The sequence below is a fragment of the Sorex fumeus genome, unplaced genomic scaffold, assembly GCF_029834395.1.
Source record: "Sorex fumeus unplaced genomic scaffold, SorFum_2.1 ptg000014l, whole genome shotgun sequence".
NCBI classification, from domain to species: Eukaryota; Metazoa; Chordata; class Mammalia; order Eulipotyphla; family Soricidae; genus Sorex; species Sorex fumeus.
The window spans coordinates 40462366-40475500 of record NW_026606071.1 but is presented as its reverse complement, the minus strand read 5'-3'; the positions used below and the strand labels follow the sequence as shown (position 1 = coordinate 40475500).

General features: G+C 39.9%; 1 protein-coding gene across 2 annotated transcripts in view; it reads left to right on the top strand.

Annotated features, from left to right (window-relative positions):
* Nucleotides 1-13135, top strand: part of EPHA4 (EPH receptor A4) — a 149573-nt gene that overhangs the window by 2643 nt on the left and 133795 nt on the right. For both annotated transcript variants that reach the window (XM_056111562.1, XM_056111563.1), the window contains exons 2-3: nt 896-963; nt 5045-5708. In XM_056111562.1, the coding sequence (XP_055967537.1) occupies nt 896-963; nt 5045-5708 (732 nt within the window). The remainder of the gene's footprint in view (nt 1-895; nt 964-5044; nt 5709-13135) is intronic.

The following is a 13135-nucleotide window of genomic DNA, read 5'->3' as shown; positions in this document are numbered from 1 at the left end:
GACGTAGAGAGGTTTGGGGTTTTCTAACGTTCTTTTGGACGTCCTGTGTGCCTAGAAAACGTACCTCGCGAACCGCAGTTCAGCCGCACCCCAACCCCGCTTCTCCGGGCCCTCCAAAGAATGGATACAATCTCTTCCATGCAGCCCCCAACACAGTGAAGCTAACCAACCCGAACCTAAAATTCGAATTCCCTCAAGGGCAAAGGACAAGTCTCTCTTTGCCAGTTCCCAGCGGGACCCTGGGAAAAGTAGACGTTTTTTATATTTGCATGTAAATTCTAGGCGTCTGCATTCCCCCTTTTCTGAAACTTTGACATTTAAAAAAAAAGCAGTGAATATTATATTGGGGTCTATTTACTGGTACTGGGGTGGGGGGGAGGGAGGATCAAGGCCTTCTTTCTCCACCCTCTGAATCCTCTCGGATAGAATTCACTTGTGGCTCTGTCACCAGGATGATGAGTTATACGGTCATCTGAAACTTGCAAAAACAAATAATTCTAGTAGATACCAGACAGAGATGAATGCAGATTGTGCTCTGGAGTGTAACTGCCCTACCCCGAGATATTTATTTTCGGAATTGTACTTGGCGATTTCTCTATTCATCCTTTTGAGAAAATGAAGCACGTGAGCCCTGGAATGGAATTTTAAATGCTAAGCAAGTTAAATAAATAAGAACCTGCAGATTTAAAGAGGGGAGAAGATCAAGTGAGTAATGATTATTTACATAAGGGAGACCAAGTTTAGGTTTTGATCAGAGATGGAGACGTGCAGTGTGGACCCTCACTCTCCCCACATATGGAAGTGCTCAGGCAAATGGTTTTTGTAGTATTGGCTTTTTGCAATTGGAAATTAATCTTTTTTTTTCTTTTCTTCTTTTTTTTTTTTTTTTTTGCAGTTACCTTATTGGATTCCAGGTCCGTCCAGGGTGAACTTGGGTGGATAGCGAGCCCTCTGGAAGGAGGGGTAAGTTCCGAGTTGCTCTCTGATCCTAAGGGTAAAAAGGAATGATTAGCAACTTTCTGAGAGTCCTAATGGCTTCATTCTTGTTGATTGTGGCCAGGGGGTCAGGTTTCTTCCATGGCCTATGAAGTGAATTACGCTTTGTTGGAGAAATCCTATACTCCCTTTGGATAGCTCTGTCATGGAAGAACTAGAAACCAAAAGGGCAGAAAGGGGTTTCAAAATTAGGAGACCAGGGAAGGCATAGGCTTAGATGCCTATTTAAAACGAAAAGACCCTCCAGAAATATGATCTGGGAACCCAATTAGAATTTATGCCTATTACTGCAATCGCCATGAAGTCCTGACAGGGTTAATTTTGGAGCAACTGTCCTGTTTCCAGATGACAAAAGTGAAGGAATAAAGTTGCTAGGAAGAAAAGACTACTAATTGTTCGAGGTACAGGTTTAGCTTTGGCTATTTGGGGAGGGGCTCATTACCTTGCTATATGAAGCCCTTAATCAGCTGCTATGCTCTCTCATAATGAGAAGGGACCATGTTAGCTTTGGAAAAGCGAGTGGGGGTGAAATGGGTGAAAAGATGAAGTATTTGGAACGGTGGGTATCAGAATTGGGGAAACTATTGCAAAGCAGGAGATGGTGTGGCACTATTATATCTGCCATTCCTGCCTCCACTGGCAGAATTAGAAAATAGAATTAGGTCAATGCCACTTTCTCCCACCCTGCCCTTCCCGACCCCCTTACTAACCAGCCGGAATGAATAAGCTCTGGAAAGGAATCCGTACAACATGTAATTCAGGCTTCTGCCAAATTGAAATAATGCTCAGATTCTTTAAAAATTAAGCAAATCGTCCAAGCTTTGCGGGCTTGATAATGTACGACTGAGTCAATTGATTAAAAACAATGGGGATGAAAGATTAGGCCTCTGACTGGGTGAAAATTGTAATGGCAGATAGGAGGAGTGTGGATGCTTTACACCTGTCCATTAAATAAATAATAAAGGATTAAAAGAAAGATTCCTACAGACTTATAAAAAAAACATGCTTCAAAACTAAGACAAAACAAGGAAGCAGTTCACAAAAATGAAGACTGTAGGCTGTCTTTTCCCCAAACAGGTTTTGTAATCCACTGGAAACAAAACAGAGATTTCCCAGCCTTCCTGTTTTTCTGCCTGAACTTGACTGCTCTTGGTCTCTGCCGAAAAATTCTAGTCTGTCCTCAAAAACCATTTTTTTTAAGGGCAACAGAGTGATTGGCAGGCCTCTGGCAGTGTAGACAGGCTGTATTCACCACTGATTGCACGCAATTGCCCTCATCCTTTGAATGTGAAGAAAGGTACAGCTTTATCTTGTGCAAGTCAGACTCTTGTTAATCCCATACCCTGGAAAGGTCACTGATTCAGGGGGGCTTTCCCAGGCTACTCCTAGGATATTCTCAATAGGGTGAATGGATTAGAAGTGCCAGGGAAATTGATGACAGAAGTTACCAATACTTTTATTAAAATTTCTTTAGTGAGCCTTAGTCTTACTGGATGCTCAGTGCAACTGGTATAATTTTGAAAGTAACTGGTTACACTAGGTACGCATACAAGCAAGGAGTGACATTTTCCAGGACAGTAAATGGGCCAGCTGGTTTCTGCAGTACATAAGTCTAGCTAGTTTCTGGAAAGTTTTTATTGCAATTAAATATGTTGCAGGTGTTTTCTCTATGCTCACTACCCCTCCCAACACAACCACTAAGAGAACATCTGATTAATTTTTCTAGACACCGAAATCCTTTTCATTATCTTAAAGTCTCTTTACATACTGTGTCTGTACTGTTAGTATACAATCCAGAATGTTTTGGACTAAATATAGGCAGATTTCCACCCTTTTCCTTAAATATTATGTGTCTGTCAGTTTAAGTATTTTTGTTAGGGGTTAGAGATGAAATTATATCTGTGTATAATTGAATTACTCACTCCAAAATATGTAATAGCCTTTGTGCCAAATGATAAAGTTTAATTAATCTCCAGATTTTATAATTAAAGGGATGAATTGGACAACTCCCAAAAAGGGATGGATTTTCCTTTCGAGAATCTTTCCAGCTGAGGATAAAAGCAGAATCATCTTGTGATTATTCCGAAATTTCTATTCAGAGTTAGAACAGGTCACATCTTTCTAGGCTGGAAATGAGGTTATTGGTTTGCCCAATAATGACACTTGTTGTATTTGTTGCTGTTCTTTTTTGAAAGAAAAGAAAACCTTATTTGCCAATAACATCAAGTAAAAGATGAACTATGTCAGGAGATCACTCACTGTTTCCTCATTCTTCCATGAGGAGGTCTAAGCTGAACAGAAGCATAATAGAAAGTGATGATTCCTGATGTATCACTGTAGCAAAGACCTAATTTCTTGGCAGTGTTCATTTAAAGGGATATATTGAGTTTCTGACACTGGTTGTAAAATAGAAAACTAAGGGCAGATTTGTCATTGTTCTGGTGAATAGATCAATATGTTTAGACAATCCTGTTTAGGCTGGAAAATTCACATTAGACCTGAAATGAACCTGTATCATCTCTGGGAGCTACCTCTGAGTGCTTCCATTTACATGGTTAAATGTGCTTTTCCTTATTTCCTTTGTTCTGAGATGAGAAGCATGCTGAGTAGGGTTTTTTGGTTTTTTTTTTTTAAGGTGGGCAATCTATTTTTGGATTTTTTTCCCAACATGTAAATTGCAAGCGATTTATTGCTTAGTGGAGGACAAGAAATTTTAATCACCTCAAAGGACCTATCCCTACCAGTTTTAACTTTCCTGATGGTAGCAGATGAAAGGATACAGAACATTCTGCACTAGAACCCTTCACATAATAACATTTTCAGTCATTAATAGTTTTTCAATGCACAGAAGGGAAACTGTTAAAAGATACACTAAAATTCTATGTACTTCACAGGATTGAGTGGAGCTCTAAGTGGAGCTATTATAGACCATGAACATGTTTTTATCTCCCCCCCCCCCCCCAATTATGTCCACGTGTTAGATAGTTTCACTGTTTTATCTCATTAACAAAGATAATAATGAGGGATTGGAGATTTCATACACACCTGGTAAGAACTTTCAAATTAGCTGCTTTTAGGATTATTTTTTTAAAAGCTGTACTGAGTAGGAAATTTCTCCTAGAGTCGGAGTGCATTTTGCTGAATCCATCCGGTTCCAAAAACTTTTGTTAGGAAATAAATCAACTGCAAATAAATCTCTACCATCCTTCTCTAATTTGGGGGGTTCTCAATTCTCCATATCACTTGTAATTTTATTTTCGATGTCCACAGACCAGCTTCCAGGCACATGTGCTTTCCTATTTAATTCTATGTCTGCTTTCAAAATGAAGAATGTACAACTTCTTAACTGAATATATGCTCTTCAAAAGTGTTCTATTGTGCTAATGACACTGCAATTGAGAAATCCAACCATAAACTTTCCTCTCTATCTTCCCAGGATTATCGAAACTTGAATGGTGAGATTTTCTTCTCGCCTCCAAGAGTAGGGAAGCTGCCAGAGAAACATCGACTGACATTTTTTTAGGTATTAGAGAGCAAAGTTCTGACAGGAGCACCACTAATTAACCGATAATTGTCTTCCTTTGGCAAGCTGTACTCTTCCTGCTCTTAATTTGCAGGTCTCTGCTCAGTTGTTGAAACAATACACATACTAGTTTTTCATTTATGAGTAAATTTGAACTGTTGCCACTTGAAATTAGAGCTGTTGTAATAGGTGAATTGGAGGTTGTTAGACCACCACAAGGAACTGCTGAGAAATCATCAGCAGTAAATTCACCCTTGCTTCTTTGGATTTCAGGCAAAAAGTGAAACAATTCAAAATTAAACGAAACAACTCACCCGCCCCACAACATACACACTAAAATAGCATCTTAGATCCCATGAGATAGTATGGTCTTCATTAGTGAGGATGGATAGTGAGTAGTTTTTTCTTCCTTATCAAAACAGTTTAAAAAAAAATCACTGTGTCCCCATGAGAGTAAACCAGGATGAACAAATCCCTGCTTGATGACATGTTGTAATTGATCCATTTGCTTCTGGATCTTTGCAGTGGGAAGAAGTGAGTATCATGGATGAGAAAAACACACCAATCCGAACCTACCAGGTGTGCAACGTGATGGAACCCAGCCAAAATAACTGGCTCCGAACTGATTGGATCACACGAGAAGGGGCTCAGAGAGTGTACATTGAGATTAAGTTCACCTTGAGGGACTGTAACAGTCTTCCCGGCGTCATGGGTACCTGCAAGGAGACCTTCAACCTGTACTACTATGAGTCAGACAACGACAAGGAGCGTTTCATCCGTGAGAGCCAGTTTGGCAAAATCGACACCATCGCTGCCGACGAGAGCTTCACCCAAGTGGACATTGGTGACAGGATTATGAAGCTGAACACCGAGATCCGGGACGTAGGGCCCTTGAGCAGAAAAGGGTTCTACCTGGCGTTTCAGGATGTAGGGGCCTGTATAGCCCTAGTGTCAGTCCGCGTGTTCTATAAGAAATGTCCCCTGACGGTTCGTAATCTGGCCCAGTTTCCCGACACCATCACCGGGGCAGATACCTCCTCCCTGGTGGAAGTTCGAGGCTCCTGTGTCAACAACTCTGAAGAGAAGGATGTGCCAAAAATGTACTGTGGGGCAGATGGTGAATGGCTGGTACCCATTGGCAACTGCTTGTGCAATGCTGGGCATGAGGAGCGCAATGGAGAATGCCAAGGTAAGAAGAGCCATATTGTACTTTTTATTAGGGCTCAGTGCACGTAATTAAATCAGAGATGAGACTAAATGGAGTAAAGCCAGTAATTAGCGGCCCCAGTGGGATGTGGTGGGACAGAGGGGTCTAATGAGTAAGTGCTATAGCTCCAGGTGGCAAGGCTAAGACGTCGCTAATACTGACACAATAAATGATGCTGCTGTGATCAGCAGAAGGCCAAACACATTTGCTAACGGGCACTCAGATCCCAACTGGTTTGATGCACCCTCAGAAATGGAAATGAAGGAGCTGAAGACATTCGCTTGATTGATCCTTACTTAAAGAGGGTGGATGCTAGCATTTCCAGTCTGCAGACCTGGGACAGTGACAGAGAGGGTGGCACTCCCCTCTAAAGTGTGTCCTACTGAATGATTTAAATGGGACAGTAGGAAGGGATCCTGTGTGCCAATTTCCTCCGGTAGAAAGTCTGGTTTTGCCTGCTGCGTGGACCTGTGTAGACACGGCCTAATGAAGTGACAGTATTTCTGCTCCACTGAGCTGATGAGGTCTCTAAATGAAATTAGTCTCCACTAAAGACCTCTTCTGTCCCTGAGGAAGTGGTCAAGAGCTGGGAGGAGGCTCCCTACCTGATCGGTGGCCAGAGGCAATAGGACATTGGAATCCATCTGGGCTACTGTGAGGTTTGGAAAATAATTGAGGTGAAATTGTGATCATAGTAGTTACAATTCATCATATTGCTCAGGTAATTTTCTTTTCTCACCTAAAGGTAAATACATACAGTTTTTTTCTTCCCTCCCTCAACTTTCTCTTAGAATACCAGGGAAATTAATTTTTTTTGGTCTATATACCGGCTCTGTTTCTGAGAAATGGTGAGCATAGTTCATATTGGCTTGATTTTATGTGATGTGTAGATAAAAAATTAGCCTAATTTTTTTTTTGCGGGGGTGTTGGTCATTATTATTAGTGCTTATCAATCATCAGCTCCCGCCTATTTGTTGTATTTATTTATTCGTAAACAGTGTAATTTTAGTCCATCCATGGACTTGGTCAGATCCATCTTTTCTCAGGGTGATTGTTGAGCTGTAGACTGGGTTGCCACATGGTTCATCTGATTTGGTGATTAAAGAGCCTGAAATAATTGACTGCCAAACAATTTGTCTGGCATTTCAACCATCTTAATGACAGGGTGGGATTAACTATGGGGTAATCCACTTGACAGACTGGAAATCAACAGTTACAACCAAAAGAAAAATCGCATTTTTGGTAATTTGGCATCATAGATGTATGCATTTCTCCCTCCATTGTTGGTTATTTTTTTATGTGTCATTCTGATTGGCTATAGTTATTTCAAAGAGTAGGGCAGCTAAGCAGTGACAGTCTTTTGATTTCATTGCTCATAAAAGAGAATAAAGACTGGCTACCTTTTCATGTGGATAGAGAGTAAAGGGGTAAACCTTACATATCCACTGGGAAAATTGGAACTTGAAAGCCATTGTTTCACAAAGGTGAATGTTTTTTCTCCTTTATTTGCTCTTGACTTGGCAACTGTAAATGAAACTATCCCTAAATGAAACCTTCAGTTATACTTTGAGGATTAATGTTTTTTTTTTTCTTTAAATGAGTAAACTGAATACTAGAGCCTAAATGACAAGAATGATAGCAGGAACAGGGAAGTGAATGGGGTGTGAGACCACGTCACATTTTGCAGCAAATTATTCTGCGTTATTTTATGTTTGTAAGCAGAACTTCACATCTTCACATGTCACAAGTCTATTAAAAAAGTGTCACTGTCTTCTATTCCTTTCTCTAATGTTCATGTTTCTAGCATTCATACCTCTCTATGTACCTAATGTCATTGATTTGCAATTGTCATAGAGCCAAATAACTCATCCATTGCTCCACTGTGAAGGTTTTGGATATTTTTAAAACTCAAATCAAAAGGAAAAGAGAAAACAATGGAAAGAGCAATGAATAGAAAATTAAACATTTTAGGGGTTTGCTTTATGTGCATGGAAATCATCTTGGAAATCCAATTGATGACATGGTTCATGCATGGCAGGGGAGTTATTCTGTAGATTCAGTTTCAATCCATTTCTGAACAAAAAGTTCCTAGCACCAGGACATATTGGTAAAGGAAGGGGAGGGCTGAGTCATTTCTAAGAATGATTTAGTGTGCTCATGCCTACTACCCAGGTATTTTCTTTTCTCCTCATAAAATAATAAACTCTCTCAAGAAGACACTTTCCCACCATGCATTTCATTTGCTTGTTTGTTGTTAATACTGCCTTGCCAAAGTCTTTGAGTTCTGAAGAAAGGAGTAACAGAGGGTTCTTAAATTTCCAACCTGAGCGAGACTTTTAAAGAATGATGGTAAAGATCTTAAAATAAAAACACTAGTTTACAGCCTTGACATCATTACTGAGATTTTAGAGTACAGCAGAAAGAACATCAACCAAGAGGGTAATTGTCACCTTGACTTGGCTGTATGGCTTTGCCATGGACATGGCTTTTCAGCTTGGCTTGCTCATCTATATAATGGGTCGATAATGATTATCTACAGAACTGCCATTTGGGCCAATGCTTGCATTTCTTTAATTACTCTGCTCCCCTCAAGGCTGCAGCTACTGAGCTTCAAAGTGGCAGCAGTCCAGCTAGTAGATGGAAAGTTCATCTTTCTGCCACTCAAAGTCAAGGTTAAAGATAGGAAGCCTTGCCCTTGTTCAAACAAAGAAGACTACCCATTTTTCACACTTCATGTTTCAAATAATATTTGGGGAAAGTGCCATTGCTCCTCCCTCGCGCCCCCCTCCCCACCAACTCCCTAGTAGGAAAGGAACTTCCCTTTGAATAAGAGGAAAGCCCTGTGAGGCTGGGACCAGAAAGAATTGGGTATAAAGAGAGCTTAAGAAAGGATATAAAGGAGAGCTGGCCAGTCCTCAGACTCTGGCAGTGGGGCCCTCCCCAGTTGTCCTTTCAATGGGCTTTCCTGTGGCAGGACAAATAGAAGAGCAGGTGAAAGGTCACCTACTTCCTCATCCATCTTCCTTAGGGTCTTGGAGGTCAGAGTGAAGATTGATTAAGATCTTAACTGTTTGACAAAGGATACTTGGGCCAAAATGGCGAGGGCGGGAGGGGCCCTAGAGAGTGCCCTTGTCCAATCTAACCCCAGTCTGCTACCAGAGTTGTCCTGGGACTCGGGACAGAGGGACACTTCCTCTCGGACGTCTTGCCTCCAAGTCGCCCATGCTAATGAAGACAGGAGATTGAAGGGCTGCGTCTCTTGTCTCAAGAGTGAACAGGCAGGGTGAGGGCAGGCGGGTCCTCAGAAGCAGCTGCAAGTTCATTCTGGCCTTGAATAACGTTTTCTGAAATGCCGTGACTCAGTCTGGGCAGCCAAACAAAGCAAGCTCGGGAGACTCTCACCCAAGAGAAGGCATGGCTGGCCTGGACGGAAGGGCAGTGCACGCTTTTCTGGAGATTGGTGCAGAGATAGGAGGGAATGTCCAGCGAAGGCCACTTCCCAGGGCTCCTCCCATCTGCTTTCCCCACCCTCAGCCACTGAGGGAAGTTTCCAGATGCTTTCCAGAGTTGTTTGCATTGCCCCAGAAATATTAAGCAGAAGAAAGCAAGGAAAAGATTCTTTATTAGCTTTTTTTGCTTAATTAAAAAGCTGAGAAATGAAAGTCACAGATTTACTGTGTGAAATATTAATAAGCAATATTTTCAGAGAGGATATATAAAAGTAATGCTAATAAAAAGAAAGCATTCTTAAGGAGTCATTTTTAAAGCCAAATGATCACAGCTGTGACCAAATTAAGTCTTGCTGAAGTACACAATTTTGTTCTAAATCTTTGGATTGTGTGTGTATCTCCTATATGCATGTGCATATTGAACTATATATGTATAGCTTTCTATGGAGAAGGTCTTTCATATCATAAAGGGTCTCTTATTAAAAGCTCTTTTGAAAAGAAGGAAGACATGCTTTGATGGCTGTAAAATAGTTATATTTTAGAATTGGGCTCTGTAGAGGGAAGGAACTTTGTTTTAAGACAGGAAAAAAAAAAGAGGACTTACTTTGTTTTCGTAAATGCTCAGAAGGACCTTAGGAGAAAGAAGTGCTGGAAAGAAGGCATTTAAAATAGAGTTCAGAGAGATGCTGTTTGATACCCTTTCTACTTTTGAAATTTTTCTCCTACTTTGAGTCATGTCTTTAAGAATCAATTGCTTGAATCACCTGATTGCTTTTATCTCTGGCTTTGAAGCATGGCTGTGATCATTGAAAGACGCAATTCTTTATATACGAGGTGAGCTAGGTTTAGTAATTGTCCTTTTTCTATTGTACTTCTAAAAGAATGTTTTCCTTCTTCTTGTGCTCAAGCTTCTTTTGTCAAGGACTACCATTCCATGGTCTCTATTTGGGGTTCTCCAAAGCATCACATAGGAAATAACTCTGGGAGGTTTGAATACGGCATGTAAGAATTGATGGCTTCTTTAAGTCTAACTGAGATTCATTACTGTACTTTAAAAATTAAGTCATTATATATACACATGTATGTGTATGTGTGTGTATAAAGACATTTTATGTTTGTGTGTGTGTGTGTGTGTTAAGACTTAAATCTTTTGAAAAGAAAAATCCCATGTGGGAAAAAGGTGGATGAGTCACTGTCTTAGTTACTGACATTCAAAGCAGAGGTGGGCATGAAAAAAGTGTGAATGTTATATCATTGAATTTCAGTACTTAAGTTTTTGTTGTTGTGGCATTTAATTGATGAGTTGTGCATTAGCAAAGGCCTGCATACTTTCAACTCTTACTCTAATTTTTCATAGTTTGCCACACTCTATACTTCGGCTGATAACCCACTTAAATCTATATACATATGTCTTTAACACAATCCAAATTAAATAACCCTATAATTGTCATCTTGTTTTGCTGTTGTTTGACTATTCTATTTATCATGGAACTCATTTCATATTGGAAAATACATTCTTCTTTTTTCTTCACAATTGATATTGTCTCGTGTGAGTGCATCATTCACTATTTAACCCCCCCCCCCCACAAACACACAAACTGGTAGATGTTTAGGTTGTTCTGTCTTTTAATATGTTTAAATGCACACTTAAAGTTGTAAGTTCTGCCTGCACAATGTTGTTAAAAATGAGATGATTCACCTTGTTCTGCTAGTTTATTGGCTTGAGAGTGGACAAGTAAATTTTGTAAAATTTCTTTTTCATGAGAAAGGGAAGGTGTGGTCCAGACAAGTAACCTCAGAGACAGTATTGGAAAGAGTGAGGTCTCATTAAATGTTCATTGAATGAATAAATAAATAAATGCATAAGCAATTGTGGCCTGTCCATATTAAACATTTATTTGTTGGTGGTCACATTTCATGGAGTCAACAAGGCATATCAAACTCTTGAATGTAACTAAGATATATAATAATTTTTATATAATTCCTAATTTAATTGGCTTTTATTTTCATCATGTTGATGAACCACCTCTATTCTTGAATGTCCCAAAATCTGTGCAGTGCATGAGGTTAAAACAATTATTAGTGTGAAATGACTAAGACCTGTTTTGGGACTTGAGTTTAGTTTTAATTTGTGTCACTTAACCAGATGTGTCATTATGGATCCTAGCCTAACCTCCTTAACCCCAAGTTCTTATCTACAAAATTGGTAGCAATTATATGTTGCTGGGTATGATACATATATGTATAGAGGATTTAGCAATACACCTCCAATTACCGTAAACACAATAAGTAGAAATTATTGTTGCTAATTTCATTCTTTTTAGGAATAAGGTAACATTTGATCAGAAATATGGGCTATCTGATGAGTGTCTTTCAAACATGAGAAGTAGTTTGTTCGTTTTCAGAGTAGAGAATTGGCAGCGATCATGGGTTGGTGAAAAATACTGGTAACATACAAGAAATTAGTTGTCGTGGATAGTATGAAGTGGTTCAAGTGGTTGGTCTTTCCTATCCTGTTCAAATTCTCAGTCCCTCTCCCAATGTTTCCACTTTATAGTGGTTATTCAAGTGTATTCCAGTCGGGTTCCCTGGAACCCTTGTAAAATACAAGGTCAGACTTTCTTACTCATACCAATAATAATCATAGTAACACTCATATGATGTTTCCATTTTCTCCTGACTAGAGTCTACCAGAGGCTCCCAGAGGTGCATGCTGTTTCTTATAATGGAATAAAGAAATAGATATGGGAATTTAGCTGTCCTCTATTAAGTCAGATATTAAAGAGATTGGGGAGGGGAGAATAAAATCTCTTTTGATTTGAAAAATAAACTTTTTCATTAAGAATCTGATTTCTGGGGGACAGAGGAATAGTACAGCAGGTAGGGCACTTGCCTTGTTTTCAGCCAATTTGTTTTTGCTCCTTAGCCCCCCATATGGTCTTCTCAGCTTGCCAGGAATAATTTCTGGGTGCAGAGCCAGGAGTAAACCTTGAATACAGCCAGATGTGTCCCCAAAACAAAAACCATTACGTTGATTTTTAAAAATTTCATTTTTTTTTCTTTTTGGGTCACACCTAGAATGCACAGGGATTACTCCTGGCTCTGCACTCAGGAGTTACTCCTGGCGGTGCTCAGGGGACCATATGTGATGCTGGGAATCAAACCCGGGTCAGCTGCGTGCAAGGCTAATGCCCTACCCGCTGTGCTATCTCTCCAGCCCCCAAAATTTCATTTTTTAAATAGGTAAAGCATTTAATACTTTTTTTTAGCAAATTAATAAATGCTTCAATGTCTCAACTTCCATTTTGAAAGGTAAACACTGATCATTTCAACTCAAAGATAAAAGCATTTGGCTTCCTCAATAGAGATCTAAATTGTGTAAAAAGCATTCTCAACTAAAACGTTTGAGAACCACTGCTATGGTTCATCAGTTTTTTGGTTTCTGCTGGTTTCTCTGCCTAGCACAGATTGCATTTCTATCAGGTTGCAGGCAATTCATCAAGAAAATGATATAGGAAAACTGAGAAAACCGAGGCTAGAGCCATAATACAGTGGGGAAGGCACTTGCCCTTGCCTTGCATGGACCAACCTGGGTTTGATCCCTGGCATTTCATATGGTCCCCCAAGCACTGCCAGAAGTAATTACTGAATGCAGAGCCAGGAATAACTGATGAGACCTGAGAGTAACTGATGTGACCTAAAACAACAAAGAAAACTCAGAAAACTTCCAGAATCTGGAGGTTTAGTTAACTCAGAGGAATGGTATTTGATGTATTCAATCATTGAGATCTTTCTATAAAATTAGGCAGCGATTTATAGCTCTTGGCTTTTTAAAAACTGTTTATCTGTGTCCAATATCATGGCTCAGTGCTCTCGTTGGATTTTATTGTGCTTGTGAGGAGGAATGATTAAAGAAGGCCTCAGCTGTCCCCTGCACCCAAGAGACCTTATCTTTTCACT